Genomic DNA, 15907 nt, shown 5'->3' with positions numbered 1-15907 from the left:
GGTGACGAACAGCTATACGAGCGTCCAGGAGGACGCTCCATATTAATGGAGGTGGGCCCTGATTCAGAGCAAGCGCTCTGGTCAGAGCGTCCGGCGCTGAATCAGGGCCTCTGTTAGAAAATCGGATTCTCTTTTTGTATTTATATGGTTTTCACAAACGAGGATACCCAGCAATTAAGCAGACTCTGGCGAGATGGCTACGCATGACTATCTCTCAGGTGTACACACAGGCTGATCTTGCCTGATGGCACATTCTGCTCTGTCTGTAAGGCCATCGTGGGCATTCAGTCGCAGGGCCTCTGTTGAACAATTGGGCAAGGCAGCCACGTGGTCTTCTACACTTTTCTTAGGTTTTTATGCCTTTTGATACTTTTGCCTCACAGGAGGCTTCCTTTGGGTGACGAGATCTCCTTTCTGCTCAGGAGTGGTCCCCCACCCTAGGGGAACTGCTTTTGGATATCCCCATGGTATCCTTGTGGATCCTTATGGACCCCTAAGCAGAAATAGTTATGGTAGACTTGCCTAGATAACTCCCTTTTCTTCGAGGTCCACAGGCCACCCACCCTGACAAACCTGGCTGTATTGGGTGATTTATCTTTCGGTCACAGATTCTTTCATCTTCTGTAAGAGTGTTTCTGGTGTATGATTGTTCTTCTCTTTCCTTCTCCTGCTTTTAGGCTTGTTAACTAAACTGAAGTCCTGTGGCTAGGGGAAGGGTATATATGGAGGAGGACCCAGGGCATTTTTGGGAGCTAAAGCTTTAATTGCTTGGTGCCTGGTCTTCAAACCATAATATATCCATGGTATCCCTGTGGACCCTATGGACCTCGAAGAAAAGTTATCTAGGTAAGTCTACCATAACTATATATTAGTTAAAAAGGTTTGGACTTTCTTCAGAACCCCTTGGACATACTCCCTATTCACTAGGCGAGTGGTGGCCAACCAGCGGCTCTCAAGCCGCATTAGGCTCTTTTGAGTTTCCGATGCGAGACGGCAGACTACCATTAGTACTGAGAACGCTGGTCTCTGAAGCAATCCGTGACGAAAGAAACCTCTGATCGCATTCAGAGGCCAGCGTTCCCAGTAATGCAGTGACGTCACCCGCAATGTGAGGAGCCCGTTCGCCTGCTGGATCCAGTTAGATCCAGCAGGCAGTGGAGGCAGCAGCAGCGATGGCGGGAATCTGTAGCCCTGACCGCCTATAGCGGTGCCAGCATGAAGACAGGTAAGTTTCTTTATAGTTGTGGGGAGGGGGTGCTAGTACTGGGGGCACTACCTTAGTGGGCATAACTACAGGGAGCATTGCATAAGGGCCACAACTACTGGGGGCATTGCTTAATGGGCACAACTACAGGGGGCATTGCAGAAGGCACAACTACTGAGGGCATTGCATAATAAGCACAGCTACAGGGGGCATTGCAGAAGGGGCACAACTACTGGGGGGGCATTGCTTAATGGGCACAACTACAGGGGGCTTTGCATAACGGCTACAACTAAAGGGGCATTGCTTAATGGGCACAACTACAGGGGGCATAGATTAATGGGCACAACTACAAGGGGGCAATGCATATGGGGCAAAACTAAAGGGGGCATAACATAATGGGCACTGGCTTTCTCAGTGTACTTTATGTGGTTCTGGATTTCAATATGTATTTTATGTGGATGTGTATTTTATGTGGATCTGGCTTGTTTCTGTGTATTTTGTGGCTATTTCAATGTTTTCTATAATGTTCTGGCTTTTTCTTTCACATCAACAGTGAAAAATTTATATTGGGAAGATTGTTAATTGTGTATATTCAATGTGCTGGGGTCGTCCCAAGCGTGACTAAAAACGGGGGTGTGACACAAGGTAATGTTTCAGCCTACGGCGCGCACATGCTATCTGCTCTTTCACTTGACATCAGATATTGTTTGGCTCTTTGCCAAACTGGTTGGCCACCCCTTCACTAGGCATTTTGATGTTAATTGGTCGAATAATTTTTTTATTATTGTCGTTAAAGAAAAATCCTGAAATGACCCGAACATTTTTTCTTTATTTTATGCATTCCAAATGTAATTATTTAATCATTTAACTAATGTGGTCACATGGGATGCGAATGCAGCCATCTGTGCTTCAGCTGACTAGGTGCAACCGCACTGTACCGCTGTGTGTTTGAGGAGCAAATCAGTTCTACACCTTTTCAGAACAGTTTTCCTTTGACTCCCCGAACTCTCCTGCAGAACCAGCAATTTCTGATCGGTTTTGCCGGAGAGAATAGTCAAGTGATTAAAAAAAAAAATTGCTTTTTATCTACTTTACTTTTTATATTTAAATTGGCCTTGAATTACAAATAATTAAAAAAAATAATTTGTGTATTTAGTATTTTTTATTTAATTTTTTTATCATTTTTTTCTTCACTTTTTTATAAAAAAAAAAAGCACATCAGCTATTTGCAGCATTTTTTAAGATCAATTTTTTTGGGGGGAGTGTAATAAACATTATTACTGTTACTCAATATTAAATCTTTTTAGGCTACAATTCTCCAATTGTATTAGTTGTGTTAATGAAAAAAATGGTTGCGCTGGCCTTGGTTATTTTTACCGCAGAAATCTTGCACCTAATTTGATACACTCCTTGATGTTGACAATTTTATTGTCTAATAGATAACTCTGTTATAAGATTTATAATATTTTAGGATTTGGTGAGGACTAGATGATCTGTATATTATGACCTGATATGTAAAAGTTAAGATTTGAAAAAGGCTTTACTTTTTCATACCACACTATAGGCCTGATTCAGAGATGTACGAAAACCCGATGGTGCCGCCCCCATTTTTCTAGATGGACATGGCCAGAGTCTGCATCAGTAGTTGCAGATTTCCTGGCCTGCCAGGAACCGGCCAGACTGAGTAAGTCTCATCTTACTCTGCCTGGCCTAAGGAGCGATGGTTATCCAAACCATCATCTACAGGTGCTGCAATCGGATCACAGATGCAGCAAGGCAGTGTCTGTCCTACAGTATTGCACTGCCACTTCATTGCGGCTATGCAATACTGTACAACTCTGAATCAGGCCCATTGTGCACAGCTGAAGTCAGCTCTGGTATGTTTTGCTCTACTCTACATCCACTGCATGGCTTTCAAAATTGCGATCAGCATATTACTGTAAGGATCCCATTGTCCGTACTTACTGTACTAAATTAAGGCAGTGGATGGTCTCTACAGTTTCAAGTCCATTTCCTGAGAACAAACTATGATCCACAGAGCTGTAGTTATGACTCACGACCAGCCCTAAAGTCTTACTTTCGCGATAATTACAGACTAGGAGCTGGTCGCGCAAATTAATTGAATAGTTTCAGGGAACAAATGTGAACTCTAAATTTTTTTTTTTTCTCATTTTAATTTTGGCTCATGCATTGTAGTTTAATTTACCATTTTTTTTAAAAAATGTAATTTAAATTTTTGCTTTTCTCTGCAGGTACTTGGTATATAATGGGGACCTGACTGAATTTGATGTTGATAATATGACCCTTATTCAGAAAGTTCATGCTTTTCTGATGAATGACTGCTTGCTTATAGCTACATACTTTCCAAATCGCAGAAATGCATTCAAATATGATGCACTGCATAACTTGGATGACCTCGCTGTAGTGAATGTAAAAGAAAACCCACCCATGAAAGATATGTTCAAGATCCTCATGTTTCCTGAGAGTCGCATTTTTCAGGCAGAGAATGCAAAAATAAAAAAAGAGTGGCTTCAGTTTTTGGAAGATACAAAAAAGAATAAAGTTTTGAATGAAGAAGCTAAAAAAGAAACCACATCTTTGTGTTCTCCTACTGTTGCAGATGTATCAGGGAACCCATTTTTGGATGAGGAAAAGCCAGCTGAAGAGGAGGAGGTAGACCTGTCTTTGGAATGGATTCAAGAGCTCCCTGAAGACTTGGATGTCTGCATAGCCCAGAGACATTTTGAGGATGCTGTTGATCTTTTGGACAATTTAAATAGTTATTTACAAGATAAACCTTCAAGTCATTCTGTGCAAGAATTGAAAGTGAAAATAGATGTACGTGTTAGGCAGCTAACCGATGTTTTAGTGTTTGAACTTTCTCCAGACAGGTCACTGAGAGGAGGTCCAAAGGCAACACGTAGAGCGGTTTCTCAGCTTATACGTTTGGGTCAGTCCACCAAAGCTTGTGGGTTATTCTTGAAGAATAGAGCTGTTGCAGTGCACACTGCTATACGTCAACTGAGAATTGAGGGAGCAACATTGCTTTATATACATAAACTTTGTAATGTCTTCTTTACTACCATGCTTGAAACAGCCAAAGAGTTTGAGATGGATTTTGCTGGAAACACTGGCTGCTATTCTGCCTTCATTGTTTGGTCCCGTTCTACTTTGAAAATGTTTGTTGATGCTTTTAGTAAACAGGTCTTTGATAGTAAGGAAAGTCTTTCTACTGCAGCAGAGTGTGTAAAAGTTGCAAAAGAACATTGTAAGCAACTCAGTGAAATAGGCTTAGATCTAACCTTTATACTCCATTCCTTTCTAGTGAAAGACATAAAAGCTGCTTTGCAGAGCAACAAAGATATTATAATTGAGGCCACAAAACATCGTAATTCTGAAGAAATGTGGAGGAAAATGAACCTCATGACACCTGAGGCTTTAGGAAAGCTTAAAGAAGAAATGCGAAACTGTCGTATAAACGGTTTTGACCAATATACAGGTGAAGACTGTTGGGTAAACCTAAGTTACACAATTGTAGCTTTTACAAAACAGATTATGGCCTTTTTGGAAGAAGCACTTAAACTGTACTTTCCAGAATTGCACATGGTTCTTCTGGAAAGTTTAATGGAAATAATACTGGTTGCTGTTCAACATGTAGACTTCAGTTTGAGATGTGAACAAGACTCTGAAAAAAAATTATTTATAAGGCAAAATGCATCTTTTTTGTATGATACTGTTCTTCTTGTTGTGGAAAAGCGATTTGAAGAGGGTGTTGGAAAGCCAGCTAAACAACTGCAGGATTTGAGAAGTGCATCTAGATTGGTCCGTGTTAACCCTGGCACGACGTCCATTGTCTAGCAATACATTATTTTTTTTATAAAGCTATATGCCCCATTAATAAGGAGGGCTTATTTTACGTTTATTTTTCTACAAATTCTTCAGTAAAATGTTTTATTTTATGTTCTGCTCAGAAAAAAATGCTGCAAATTTGCATTTATTCATACAGTATCGCATTTTCCGTATTTGCTCAACTGAGCTGTAATAAAGTATTGGCCAAATTCAAGAGCTCCAGTATCCCTAGTGGTCAAATAAATAATCATGAAAAAATATCTAGCTAACATCTTTGATGAATCTCTCTGGTATAGATTTACGTTTCTTTCCTTTCTGCAGGAAGAGATCTACAAAACTGGTAGTGTATTAAAATTGCCAATGTTTCAGTTGAACTTTCATTTACAATGAACTTGTCATCCTAATCGTAAACTACATTAGGATATTCAAATTTCAGGTGTCATTTTCCCAGTTTGTCTGAACGTACCTTTTGAATTTTTGTGTTTCTCTCAAAACTGCGCTAGCAGGGATATATGCTATATATTTGTTTTAAGCATGCATATTTAAACCAATAAATACATTCATGTATTTAAACAAAAATTGTATGGTTGTGGGCCAACATTTTCATAAAATAATATAGCTTGTCACATGAGTAATTACTGTCAATTTTCCTCCACACCTGCAAGTGAAAATTGGTAATGTTGTCTGAAGAGCTGGCGTTCTAACTGCACTTCACAGCCGTTACCTGATATTGAATTGCCCCTTTCAACTTTATATTAAAAATAACCATAGAAGGAACTTTAAGCAACTGATGATAGAGCTGTTTAATAATTAAGTTCCATTTGGTTAGGTGTTTGTGATTTTAGGCAATTATGTTATGGCTGACATATGTATCTTTTAGTAACCCAAATAATTATAGGTAGACTCTGTAAGCTCAGCTTCGAACTCTGATGATGCCTAAACCCTCCTAACCTAGTTACCATTATCCTGACATAAAGGTTCCACTAGTTTTCTTATACTGAACATTCAGTAGATATATATTCTATCATTTGGCTACATACTAGAAAATTAAAGCAAAAATCTGACATTTTGCTACAGTGCATCCGGGAAGTATTAACAGCGTTTCAATTTTTCTACATTTTATTATGTTACAGCCTTATTCCAAAATGGAATAAATTCATTTTTGTCCTCAAAATTCCACACACAATGCCCAATAATGACCACGTGTAAAAAGTTTTATTGAGATTTTTTCAAATTACTTAAAAAAACAACAACAAAAAAAAACGAAGAATTCACATGTAGATAAGTATTCACAGCCTTTGCCATGAAGCTCAAAATTGTGCTATGGTGCATCCTGTTTCCACAGATAATCCTTGAGATGTTCTTACAGCTTAATTAGAGTCCACCTTTGGTTAATTCAGTTGACTGGACATGATTTTAAAAGGCATACAGTGTATGGCAGAGCACAAACCAAGCATGAAGTCCAAGGAATTGTCTGTAGACCTCAGAGACAGGATTGTCTCTAGGCACAAATTTGGGGAAGGGTACAGAAAAGATCTGCTTTGAGCCTGGAATCCTGAGTCCGAGTCATCGGGGTTCACCCAGTAAGACGAGACGGGAATCCTGGGTCAAAGGTGTAGAGGTAAATCCAGCTAGACTGTGAAGTCATAGGCTTGCGGTGAGAGAGAGTTTTGTGTACACAATGTTGCGACGAACTCCAGATATAGTACACTGAGATGTGTCATGGCTATATGGACAAAGTACACAGGTGTGCATCACTGGGTGCTGCAGGTTTTGTACCCAAAGTGGCGTTGTTAGGTGCTGTGGGCTTTGTATCCAAAGTAGCATCTTTAGGTGTTGCAGGCTTTGTATCCAAAGTGGCGTCTTTAGGTGTTGCAGGCTTTGTATCCAAAGTGGCGTCTTACGACACGGAGCAGGACATGAGGATAACAGGAAGTCCAAAATCAAAAGATATCAGGAGCCAAATACTAGGACTTGAGAAGACATTGTACACAACTGACTGATCATCCAGGAAGTGTTTTTATATGCAGTGCCTGTTGCAGATTGGTGATTGAGTCCCAGCTGACAGGAAACACAGGTAGACTCAGGCTACAACAAGATGGCCACGCCCATGAACTGGAGACTGTGGGCAATTTTGGAGGAAGATCTCATACAGCTCTAGGGATGCCAGTCAGCATGGAGGAGAGGTCTGCGGCTGCAGCATTGTCGCAAAGAAATCCAGCGGCTGCCCAGGCCCACGAAGTGGAGAGCAGAGGTAAGTAATGCTGCTGGTGGACTCTCCGTCGACCTGATGTCGGTGTTCCTGACAGTACCTCCCCCTTTTAAGGGTGGACTCCGGACGCCCCTTAGGTTTCCATGGAAATCTGGAATGGAAGTTGTGCACCAACCTTGAAGCCTTGATCTAGGACCTTTCTTCAGGGCCATATCCTTCACAATCCACAAGGTACTGTAATTGTCCTTGGTACCAATGGGAATCCAAGATCTTCACCACCTCAAACTCTACTCCCCGAGCAGTCTGCACCGGAGGTGTCGTAGGAATCTTGGCATGGAAGTGATTAAGTATCAACGGTTTTAGCAAGGAAACATGGAAATTGTTTGCAATCAGAAGATTAGGAGGAAAATTTAACTTATACGCCACAGGGTTAAGAACTCGTTTGATCGGAAATGGTCCAATAAACCGAGGGTTGAATTTCATGGTATGCACCCTGAGCCTCAAATTTTTAGTTGAAAGCCTTACATGATCACCAGGAGAGAATTTGGGCACAGCAGAACGTTTTCTGTCTGCAGAAACTTTGTAGCTATGTGATGCCTTTTTAAGGGATGACTATACTTGTCTCAATCTGTGCAAAGTGCTGTAAAGCAGAACTGGCAGCAGGGACTTTCATGATGGATGACAAGTGGAACTCAGGAATATGCGGGTGAAATCCGTAGTTGGCAAAGAAAGGATTCAAACGTGTAGAGGAATGGTAATGGAAGTTGTGGGCGAACTCCGCCCAGGGTATCAAATCTGCTCAGTCATCCTGAGAAGAGGACAAGTAAATCCTGAGAAAAGCCATCTTAGTGAAATGATCCACTATAACCCGTATGATGGTAAATCAGTGATAGTCCATCGATAAATGGGTCCAAGGTTTAACTGAAATTGAGAGGGGATGGAGTAACCCTGCAAGAGATTGACATGTGTTTTTATGTTGAACACACTTGGGAAAGGACCTTATAAATTCTTGCACCTCAGTTTTCATGAAGGGCCTCCACTACTTCCGTTGAAGAAAGGAGTACATTTTCAGCGCCCCAGAGAAAAGGGAATCGTGAGCCCAAGATGATAACTTGTTCTGTAGTTCGGGAGTGACAAAGGTTTTTTCCCGAGGAGGAGTAGGCGATACTTCAGTGGTCGCAAAGGCCAGAGGATTGACAATGGGATACTATTGCATAGAAGTTTGCTCCTCTTCCTCCAACATGGACCTTGCCAGGGCATCAGCTTTGATATTCAAAGATACTGGGTGATATTTCAAGACAAAGTCGAAACGGGATAAAAATAGCGCCCAGCGGGCCTGGCGAGGATTCAAGCAGTGAGCTGACTTCAAGTATAGGAGATTTTTTGTGATCTGTGTAAATGGTTATTGTGTGTTTTGCTCCTAACATGTATCGCCATTCTTCTGGAGCCAACTTAATGGCCAATAGTTCTCGGTCCCTGATGGAGTAATTCCTCTCGGCAGGGGAGAATCTGCGTGAAAAGAACCCACAGGATATGAGCTTCCCATTCGGAGATGTCTGAGACAAGACTGCTCCCACTCCATACACCGATGCATTACCTCTTGGACAAAGGTGCAGAGGCGAAAGCTTGTTTGAGTGTATGAAAGTTGGTAAGGGCTTCTGAAGACCAATCGGCCAGATTGACTCCCTTTCGGGTCATAGCTATTATAGGCGCCACAATGGTGGAGAAGGGCCTGATAAATTTCCTGTAATAGTTTGAGAAGCCTACAAATCTCTGAATAGCCTTCAACGACGTGGGCAAGACCCAATCCTGGATAGCCTTGAGTTTCTCAGTGTCCATCTGCAATTCAGAACTGGAGATCATGTATCCAAGAAATACAATGGTGGAAACCTCAAACACCCTTTGCATACCAACCATCTCTTTGGTAAACTATCAATCGGAGCAACACTTCCCTCACATGTTGTCGATGGGTACTAAAGTTGCTAAAAAAGATAAGCATATCATCCAGGTAGACAATTACATACTGGTATAGAACGTCCCAGAAGATCTCGTTGACTAGTTCTTGAAACGTCACGGGGGCATTTCAGAGACCAAAGAGCATCAGTAAATATTCATAATGCCCGTCCCGGGTGTTGAAAGCGGTTTTCCATTCATCCCCTTCACAAATCGTCAGATTATAAGCTCTTCTGAGGTCTAGTTTAGAGATGATATGGGCATCCTTAACGGTCGAAGAATTTGGTGATGAGGCAATGGATATTTGTTTTTAATGGTGATGTCGTTAAGGCCTCGATAATCGATGCATGGTCATAACCCACCATCTTTTTTATTGACATAAAAGAACCCAGCACCTGCTGGAGAAGAGGAAGGTCGGATAAATACCTTCTGTAGATTCTCTTGAATATATTGGGACATGGATTGGATCTCAGGAATTGACGGGGTATGTACGACCCCTGGGAGGCACTTTTCTGGGCATCAGATCTATGGGGCAATCCCAACGATGAGGTGGCAGTTTATTGGCAGCTTGTTCAGAAAATACATTGGCAAAGTCTTGATACTGATGGGGTAGATCGTTAGCAAGAAGAGCCTTAGTGTCCGCAACTTGAACCACTCGATCCAGGCATTGCTGATGACTCTGAGAGCTCCAGGACAGAATCTGAGCAGTAGCCCAGTCAATATGAGGATTGTGCTGATGTAGCCACGGCAATCCAAGAACTTCATGAGTAGTGGCTGGGATGACTAGAAACACTATCTGCTTCATGTGTAGGGCTCTGATCTTCATTTTGAGGGCTTTGGTTGTATGGGTGACTATGCCGTTATCGATCAGTGTCCCATTAACCGCAGTGAGAGTAATAGGATGAGACAAAAGGTAAACAGGGACAGCTAGTTACTGAACAACAGACTAAGAAATGAAATTTCTGGCCATGCCGGAATCAATTATGGCGGCAAACTTTTGAATGCGGGACTTGATATCCTTGACGTAGACAGGAATGGAACAATCTTGATTTGGGAAGGTTGCAGCGAGAACCCCTTGTCTGACCTCCCCCTTGTAGACTAGGTTCGTCCATTTCCCGGCCGTAAAGGACTCTTTTTCAGGAAATGGTCTGGGGCGGCACAATAATGGCATAAATTCTGTCTACGCCTACGCAATTTTTCTTCCTCAGTTAATTTAGTCCGATTGACCTGCATCGCTACCTCATTGATGGAAGTTGAGATGCGCCTGAGGTAGTGGACGAGTCCTGAAATGCTCACTTTGACTTTTTTCGACACCCTGTTCACATATATGTAGGTCAATCTTGACACTGAGGGATATCAGGTCTTCCAGGTTGTCCGGTAGATCCTGTGTGACCAGCTCATCCTTGAGCCTGTCAGAAAGTCCATTCCAGTAGGCTGCCTTCAAAGCTTCGATATTCCACTGTAGCTCGGCTGCTACGGTCTGAAACTTGACGACATATTGTCCATCAGGACGAGACCCTTTTTTTAATGTCGACGGTGGCTGCGACTGACTTGCCCGACTTGTTGAATATCCTCTTGAAGGAACAAATTCTTGCTAATTTGAAAATTCTCTCCCATAGTGGGAACACCCAATCCAATGCTGTCTCAGTCGAGTGAGATAATATATGCAACTTTAGCTCTGGGAGAGGGAAAATTCTGTGGGAGAAGTTCGAAGTGTACCTCGCACTATTTAAAGAACCCACGACAATTCTTGGGGTTGCCATCAAAATGATTTGGGGGCGGGAGACATGATTGAGATTTAGTGGTCCTTGATGTCTGCACCGGAGAAGCCGAAGTAACTGTTGCAGTAGGCAGAGGAGCAACTTGGAGCTGGTCCAAATGCACTGACAGTTCCTGTAAGCATTGGAGTACTCATGCTTGTGTGCCTCTAGTCGAGCCGCTAGATTATGCAAGGCGTGAGCCCCTGAAGCTTGATCCTGTTCGGGATTCATTAAGCTTGTACAAACTGTCACATTCTAGGAAAGTTGGCCTCCTGAGATGAATCCGACTCTGAGGGCTGAGACCGTGGTAGCAAGAATTGAGGAGGTTTTAGATAGCTTTTCCTCCTAGGAGAATTAAGACTTGAATCTTGGTAGCTTTTGAAAGAACACATGGTTTTATTGAACAAACAGCGGAGAATTGGGAATGATGGGTAGAATCAGAACAAAAGTCCAGAATGAAAAGAACATGAACCTGTGACAAGAATGCAGCAGCGTAGTAGGAGTGGGTCGACTGGTATTGGTGCATGAACTCCACAAGCAGCACACTAGTCAAATGATGCTGAGTTATCCTCAATAGACGAAGGCAGGAATCCTGAGTCCGAGTCACCGGGGTTCACCCAGTAACATGAGACTGGAATCCTGGGTCAAAGGTGTAGAGCTAAATCCACACTGAGTGTCTTGTGTGCACAATGTTGCATCGAACTCCAGATATAGTACACTTAGATGTGTCACGGTGATATGGACAAAGTACACAGATGTGCATCAATGAGTGCTGCAGGTTTTGTAAAAAAGTGGCATCTTATGACATGGAGCAGGACACTAGGATAACAGGAAGTCCAAAATCAAGAGGTATCAGGAGCCAAATACTAGGACTAGAGAAGACATTGTACAAGCACTGAATGATCATCCAGGAAGTATTTTTATATGCAGTGCCTGTTGCAGATTGGTGATTGAGTCCCAGCTGACAGGAAACACAGGTAGACTCTGGCTACAACAAGATGGCCGTGGCCATGAACTGGAGACTCTGGGCAATTTTTGAGGAAGATATCATACAGCTTTAGGGATGGCAGTCAGCATGGAGGAGGTCTGCAGCTGGAGCATTCCCGCCAGAAACCCAGCGACTGCCCAGCCCACGAAGCGGAGAGCAAAGGTAAGTAATGCTGCTAGCTGGGATCTCCATCGGGACCTTCCAGAAGGACAACCATCTCTGCAGCAATCCACCAATCAGGCCTGTATGGTAGAGTGGCCAGACGGAAGCCACTCCTTAGTAAAAGGCACATGGCAGCCTTCCTGGAGTTTGCCAAAATGTACCTGAATGTCTCATCAGACCAGAGAATGTTTCTCATGTTTTGAGAGTCCAAGATTGAACTCTGACTTGAATGACAGGCGTTATGTTTGGAGGAAACCAGGTACCGCTCATCACCAGGCCAATACCATCCCTAGCGTGAAGCATGGTGGTGGCAGCATCATTCTGTTGGGGATGTTTTTCAGTGGCAGGAACTGGGAGACTAGTCCGGATAGAGGGAAAGATGAATTCAGCAATGTGCAGACACATCCTGGATGAAAACCTGCTCCAGAGCGCTCTTGACCTCAGACTGGGGCGACGGTTCATCTTTCAGCAGGACAATGACCCTAAGCACACAGCCAAGATATCAAAGGAGTGGCTTCAGGACAACTCTGTGAATGTCCTTGACTGGCCCAGCCAGAGCCTAGACTTGAATCCAATTGAACATCTCTGGAGAGATCTGAAAATGGCTGTGCACCGATGCTTCCCATCCATCCTGATGGAGCTTGAGAGGTGCTGCAAAGAGGAATGTGCGAAACTGGCCAAAGAAAGGTGTGCCAAGCTTGTGGCATCATATTCAAAAAGACTTGAGCCTGTCATTGGTGCCAAAGGTGCATTAACAAGGCTGTGAATACTTATGTACATGTGATTTCTTGGTTTTTTTTATTAAATTTGCAACAATCTCAAACTTTACACCTTGTCATTATGGAGTATTGTGTGTAGCATTTTGAGGACAAAAATGAATTTATTCCATTTTGGAATAAGGCTGTAACATTACAAAATGTGGAAAAAGTGAAGCGCTGTGAATACTTTCCGGATGCACTGTATATGTAACACCTTTACTTTTCCGTTTTGGTACATATACCCCCAAGTCTTGAAAGGTAAAATGGTTGTTTCACATATCTATAAAGTTCTAGTAAAAATGACTTGATGAACTTTTTGAAATACAGTTTAATAACCATGGTTTAAAAATCTGTTTCTAACCAGTAACTAGGGCTTTCAAACACAAACTTTTAATATATTTTGTTTCTAAATTTAAGCCAGGGGCAAACACATGTAAGGAGGTGGTTTGCCCTCCCTGTACAATAAAACACACAAAGGATCAGGCGGCACTCCATGAAACTTCACAATCAGGCAATAAATCACAGCAAAACTTTGCTCTCTTTTGTAAATGTTTCAAGACATCCTTTGTTTATATAATGTGACAGGGTCAGCATAATTCCACATGAAGTGAATTTGGAATGTCCAGATCTCCCAGATTTGGCAGAGCAAAGACATTAGGAATGTGAAATGTCCAGTTCTGGTGTTGCCTCAGTTGCCTCAAATGTCCAGTTCTGGTGTTGTCTGGAAAGGCAGCCGATTAGACACTGTGTAAGGCTGGTTTAAGCGCTGCAGAGACACTGGGGAAACTGATCCCGACAGTGAGATAGTCGCGTAGGTTATAGGCCTGGGGGTGACTAGTGTTAGGAGTCCTGGACTTGTGTGTCCACTGAAAAAATATATTGCTGTTTGGAAGACTTTGTAACATCTTGCTTGTGAAACTGCCATATCCTGTAACCTGCTTTTGGTGAAAAATAAAGCTTCTGATGGATTTTACCCTGTTTATGTGATTCTTGTCACATTTGGCGCCCAAACAGGGACTTGCTGGAAATAATTACGCAGCAAGAGTCTGTATACAGTGACCGGATCCACCCACAGCGGCAATGAGACACTTTGCAGGACGCTACCTGCTGCACAGCGACTTGGTGAGTCTGAGTCGCTTTACTAGTGGCTGGGTGGGTGGGTGAGTGTGGCAGGCCAGCCATGAAACGGCAGTTGTTCAGTGATAATTTTGTCTAGGTGTATATGCAAATTGTGCACAGTATAAAAACTGCTTTATTCCTGTGTATGTGGTTGAGTGCCCAGGGAATGTAGTGCAGTTTTAAAGCCAGCTGATAAAGATTGCTGAGAATCTGGCTTGTAAAAGAGAATATCCCTTTATGAACAAACTAGGAGGCTTTAGATAAAGCAGTGTAATATGGAGAAGTTCTTGAAAAGTTCTGCTGAGATAGCTGCAAGGCAACAAGCACAGGTGCAAGTACAACAAACTCAAATTCAGTTATTACATGCAGAGTTAACTGAAATGAGGAAAGGTGGGCATGAGTGAGAGGTTACAGAAGTTTACTCAATCTCATGACATAGAAGCTTTCTGTGCTTGAGGAGTAAGCTGTCACACAGGGGAACCTCAGAGAGCATATGTTGATTTAAACGTGACTGAGGCAAACTCCTATCCGCACTTGAAAAAGGCCATATTAGGCAGAGTTGGAGTGACTCTACCTAGCAAAGCTCAGGAATTTCAAGAATGGTGGCTAAACCTGTGAGAAGCTCCAAGGGTCCAGCTGGCCAAGTTAGCCAGAATGAGTAAGGATAGGTTGCAGCTGGATAAGAACTGCTCAGTGTTTAGTAGAGATGGTGGCTTTGGACCATGCTGTGCGGATACTAGATCGTGTGGTGCAAAACTGGGCTCTACAAGCTGATCCTCAAACGTTTGAGGAGTTAGCGGTGGTGATTGAACGGTACCTGACTCTTGGGAAGTTAAACAAAGCCAAACAAGGATTCCAGCCAGTTCCCAAGCCTACAACCCAGGTCTCAGTTGTTAAAGCCAACAACCCACCTCCAGTTGTGTGTGTTGACTGCAGTGAGCTTGGTCATTTGCGCTGGCACTGGCCAAAGCAGGGCGAGCTGATAGACTGTAGTGCTGGAAAACAAATCGACCAGTGGTCAGCATGGTTGCTGGAAGCACTTCCCCGACACAGACCACCTTGTTTCGTTTGATGGTGCGAGTAGAAGGCTGGGAGACCTGGGTGAATTAACCATCTCTGCCAACCTGGTTCCACCTGGGGCTGATCAGGTGCTACCCCCGGTAAAGGTTATATGTGTAAATGGGGATGTAGAAGAATGCCCCTGAGTGCACTTCCCAATAGTGATCAAAGTGCGATCACAGAAGGGGATAGCCGCAGTAGCCGCCAGGCCACCCTACTCATTGTGCCTAGGTCTGACTTTCCGTTGTTACAAGAGGTGGTTATGTGGCATGATGACAGCAGAAGGTCCACATAAACGGTGTCCCAGGAGCCAAGCTCTGCTGTCTCCCAAAGTTTGGTGGCTGTAACGCCCTCCTTGGCCAGTGAGCAATCGGAGGGGTGTGAGACCGAGACACAGTGGGTTCCCATTGGTAAGGAAGTGTCCTTACAGGACTATGGCCAGGATCAACAGAATGATGGGAACTTGATAAATGCATTTGAAAATGTTGTAGAAATGCATGGTAGAGTAATCACGGCTTTACCAGCAGAAGGTGTACCATACTTTGCATTGAAAAATGATTTGTTATATCATGTAACATATTTGCAGGGTAAGAGAGTAGACCAATTGTTGGTTCCTCGGAAACACGAGCAGTTGGTGGTAAGGGCGGCTCATACACACCTATGGGGTGGCCATCTGGTGGAGGAGAAAACTCTCCAGCATGTTCAGTTAAGATTCTTCTGGCCTGGGATTCATGCAGCAGTAAAAAAATATTGTCTGGAATGTCCAGTGTGTCAAAAGACAGCACCACGGCCATGGTTTCGGGCACCCTTGCTTCCACTCCCTGTCATTTCTTTACTTTTTGA

At 43.1% G+C, this 15907-nt stretch overlaps 1 protein-coding gene across 1 annotated transcript in view; it reads left to right on the top strand.

Annotated features, from left to right (window-relative positions):
* EXOC8 (exocyst complex component 8) overlaps positions 1 to 6158 on the top strand; it is a 28699-nt gene extending 22541 nt beyond the window's left edge. The window contains exon 2 of the mRNA XM_088457415.1: positions 3457 to 6158. Coding sequence (XP_088313541.1) covers positions 3457 to 5062 — 1606 coding nt within the window. The 3' untranslated portion in view covers positions 5063 to 6158. The remainder of the gene's footprint in view (positions 1 to 3456) is intronic.
* Positions 6159 to 15907: the final 9749 nt, after the last annotated feature.

Source organism: Taudactylus pleione, unplaced genomic scaffold (assembly GCF_031769625.1).
Source record: "Taudactylus pleione unplaced genomic scaffold, aTauple2 ptg000760l, whole genome shotgun sequence".
In the NCBI taxonomy this organism is placed as follows: Eukaryota; Metazoa; Chordata; class Amphibia; order Anura; family Myobatrachidae; genus Taudactylus; species Taudactylus pleione.
Note: the sequence above shows the minus strand (reverse complement) of the source record. Positions and strands in the feature narration are given on the sequence as shown.